Source organism: Neomonachus schauinslandi, chromosome 6 (assembly GCF_002201575.2).
Source record: "Neomonachus schauinslandi chromosome 6, ASM220157v2, whole genome shotgun sequence".
Lineage (NCBI taxonomy): Eukaryota > Metazoa > Chordata > Mammalia > Carnivora > Phocidae > Neomonachus > Neomonachus schauinslandi.
Window position 1 is genome coordinate 4,833,923 of NC_058408.1, and position 3,626 is coordinate 4,837,548.

General features: G+C 59.0%; 1 protein-coding gene across 3 annotated transcripts in view; it reads left to right on the forward strand.

Moving 5' to 3' along the window:
• The first annotated feature begins 662 nt into the window (after nucleotides 1–662).
• Nucleotides 663–3,626, forward strand: part of VANGL2 (VANGL planar cell polarity protein 2) — a 12,138-nt gene continuing 9,174 nt past the window's right edge. For all 3 annotated transcript variants that reach the window (XM_021681906.2, XM_044916284.1, XM_021681907.1), the window contains exons 1-2: nucleotides 663–802; nucleotides 942–1,062. In XM_021681906.2, the coding sequence (XP_021537581.1) occupies nucleotides 732–802; nucleotides 942–1,062 (192 nt within the window). In that variant the 5' untranslated portion in view covers nucleotides 663–731. The remainder of the gene's footprint in view (nucleotides 803–941; nucleotides 1,063–3,626) is intronic.

A 3,626-nucleotide genomic window follows, 5' to 3' on the forward strand; every position in this document is an offset into this window, starting at 1 on the left:
CACACACCCCTGAGCCTCATGGGGAGCAGCCAGGCTGACCTGGCCCGTGGCTACAGGTCTGTTTGATGGACGTGTTGGCAAGATGGTGACAAGAGCCCTCCTTCTGTGGGCATCCTCAGAAGTTGTGAGTCAGGGGGAAGGAGAGGCCTCTACAGAAGCCAGCGGGTTTCTGCTGCGTGAGGTCTCTATTGGTCCAACCTGTCAGCCTGGCCAGAACCTGCCCTCTCTGAGCCATGGTTTTCCTGGCTGAGAATAAGGAAGGCGTTACCCTGGTTCTCCTCCCCGGGGTGTCCAGGGTCGGGTCGTTCCTAGTGGCCTTTGCTGGCCGTCTTCCCTGCACCCCGTTGGCACAGCCGAGGGGTGCTCCCCCTGGAGGCAGGGCTGGAGCAACTGGGCCCGCTGGGCAGAGCGGGAACCTGGATGGAATGTTCTGAGGTTGTGGTTAGGCTTCCTGCAGCTGCCGTTTGGGGACTGTCCTCCTCTCTGCCCTGACCTCACGGGGAGCTCCAGCTACTTCTAACCAGCTGCTTCCTTTTCTCAGCAGCGCCGCTTCATTTTCTCTGAGAAAAGCCCACTCGTCCAGCAAAATAGAGTCCCTCAGGGTGACGGTTGACTTCCTGAAGGTGCCCCTTGGCCTGAAGAAGCCGGTGCTGAAGGAGGTGGCTGTGGGGCCCCCCAAAAGGCCCCAGCCTGTGGCCCTGGAGCGCTATAAGGCGCGGCGTTCAGACGCCATGGACACCGAGTCCCAGTACTCGGGCTATTCCTACAAGTCGGGCCACTCCCGCAGCTCCCGCAAGCACAGGTGGGCAGGCATGGGGGTGATGTGGGTGCTGCAGGGTGTGTTGGGGGTGCTTGAGAGGTGGGCGCGCACAGGGACTGCTGAGAAGACCCAGGTCCCCCCTTTGACCTTCTGTGCCTGTTCCCCTGGCCTCCTGCCGCAGGGACCGCCGGGACCGGCACCGCTCCAAGAGCCGAGACGGGAGCCGCGGGGACAAGTCGGTGACGATCCAGGCTCCAGGGGAGCCCCTGCTGGACAACGAGTCCACGCGAGGGGATGAGCGGGTGAGCATCCGCGGGCACGGGGTCCGGGCCAGGTGATTTCAGGCTGCTCCGTGAAGCTGGAGGTCCATCCGATGGGGAGGGGCCTGGAGACCTGGTCTCTTCGGACAGAGGCCCTATCAGGGAGGGCATCTTGTGTCACACTGGTTCCGCTTGGTGTCCCAAGGTGGGACCCCGCTTCAGTGGAATCCGGGGAATTTCAGTAGAGATCCCTTTGGAAGCCGTAGCTTCTTCCTCCTTATGTCAGGGAGGTAAGGTGGCCAGGGCTGTGTCATGGGCCTTTGCCTGGCTCCTCTGCATGGAGGCCCGCCAGTCCGGTGGGCTGGGAACCGGGGCAGGAGGGCACGGTGGGTGGGGTCTGGGAGGGAGGGCAGCGCTGAGTTTTCCTTGAGCCCCGAGGCGTGGGCACGGCCGCGCCCTCTGGTGTCGGCCTGCAGAATCGCATCGCCTGGGTCTGGAGGGAAGCAGGTGTGGGCGGAGTCGGTGGAGAAAGGAGGGGGAGCAGGGGGCGCCCCCAAGGGCCCTGTCACTGGAGGGGGGCGGCGGTGAGCAGGTTGCTCCTGCTCCAACCTCTGTGGCCCACCGTGCTCACCAGCAGGGAGGTCAGTAGGCAGAACGCAGTGCTGGATTAGGGCAGAGGCAGGATTTGAAGTGACTGAGGTTGCCTGCGTCTCGTGCCTCCCGCTCTTCCTTCTTGGGGGCATCTCAGGCTGGAGACTCCCAGCTCCTTTTCCCTCACAAGAAATCTCTGTGACTGACATTGGGACTTTCTGGGTCTTGGGAGCAGATGAGTACCTAAGGGAAATATTCTTTCTCCCTCTTTCCCAGTCCTGTCCTCTCCCTGAGACCTGGCCTCCTGAGTTCTTGAAGGACCCCGAGACATGGTCAGCTCACCTGCTGTGGGGGAGGAGGCCACAAACCCTTGATCCTTGGAGAGGGTAGGCAGCGTGTGTGTGTTGGGGGCGTCAGCCTAGAGTGAGGAGTTGATCCAGTTCCTCGAGCTGAAAGTGGTCAGTGCACCCACTTTCTTTCATCAGATCAGACTCTGCTCCTGTCCTTGGGAAGCCCCTGATCACTGACCCTGCCAGGCATCTCCTACACTCCCCAGTCGGTGCCTTAGTCCTGAGAGTCTCTCTATCCCCATGAAGGGTATAGGCACTGATGGCTACTGGTGGTCTTGGGGCTCCTCTGTGGGATGGTGTCTGGCCTCTGCAGAAATTGCTCGAGTGAACCATACTCAGAAGGACACTGGGGACCTCAGCCTGTCTACCCCCTTGCCTCCAAGAACAGGCAGGCTCTGTGCTGCGGGCAGACCAGAGACCCAGGGTGGCCCCAGTGTGTCATCTCCTATGCCCTACACTGATCACTTGTCTTCTCCCTCTTTGCCCTCCGGGGTCCTCTTCCCTTTGCCACACTGCTTTTTTTCAGGTCACTCCCTTAGTCAGAAACCTTGAGTGGCTTGAGGTCTGGAGAACAGGTGCTTCTGGCTTAGCCTAGTTTGCAGGTAGCCTGCTCAGGCTCCAGCTGGCCATGCCTGGCTCTGCTCCTGGCGTGCGCACCCCTGCTCGTCCTCTGGGTGCCTCAGCGCACCCTGCCAGCCTCTGAATGTTTGAGTGATTCGTGGGGGTCTTGTGAACATGCAGCTTCTGGTGCGCCAGTGTGGGGTGGGGCCTGAGAAGCCGCGTTTCCAGCAAGCTCCCAGGAGATGTCCATCCACACTGCTGGTCCGCAGATCACATTATGAGTAAACAGGCCTTAGGGATTGTTAAGTGAATTCAGTGATTCTCAATTTTGGATGAACAGTAAAATCATCTGGTTTTTATTTATTTATTACTTTTTTAAAGATTTTATTTATTTGAGAGAGAGAGCGTGCAAGCAAGCACATGACCAGGGGGATGGGGAGAGGGAGAGGGAGAAGCCGACTCTCCACTGTGGGGAGGGCTGGATTCCAGGACCTGGGGATCATGACCTGAGCTGAAGTCAGATGCTTAACAGACTGAGCCACCCAGGTGCCCCCAAATCATCTGGTTTTTAATTTTTATTTATTTATTTTTTTAAAGATTTTATTTATTTATTTGACAGAGAGAGACAGCCAAAGAGTGAACGCAAGCAGGGGGGTGGGAGAGGGAGAAGCAGGCTTCCCGCCGAGCAGGGAGCCCGATGTGGGACTCGATCCCAGGACCCTGGGATCATGACCCGAGCCGAAGGCAGACGCCCAACGACTGAGCCACCCAGGCGCCCCTCATCTGTTTTTTTAAAAAAAAGGTGGTTGGGGATCTGGGCATTGGTGTGCTTTCCCCAGCTCGCTACTGTGTGCTGTGAGGGTCCAGGTCTCAGAGGCGCCAGCCCTGCAGAGACCAAGCTTGGACACAGAGTGGAGCTCAGTAAATATTTTGGTGGTTGCATATCGGCTGATGGCCCTCTCTTCTCTCTTTTGCCCTGCCTTTGCCCTCCGTTTCCCCTCCCCTCCCCCTCCTCCCTTTCCTTTCCTCTCCCCTTCCGCGCCCCTGTCTCCCCTATCTCCCCTCCCTCTTCTCCTTTTTCCCTCCCCCTTCCTCCCCTCCCCC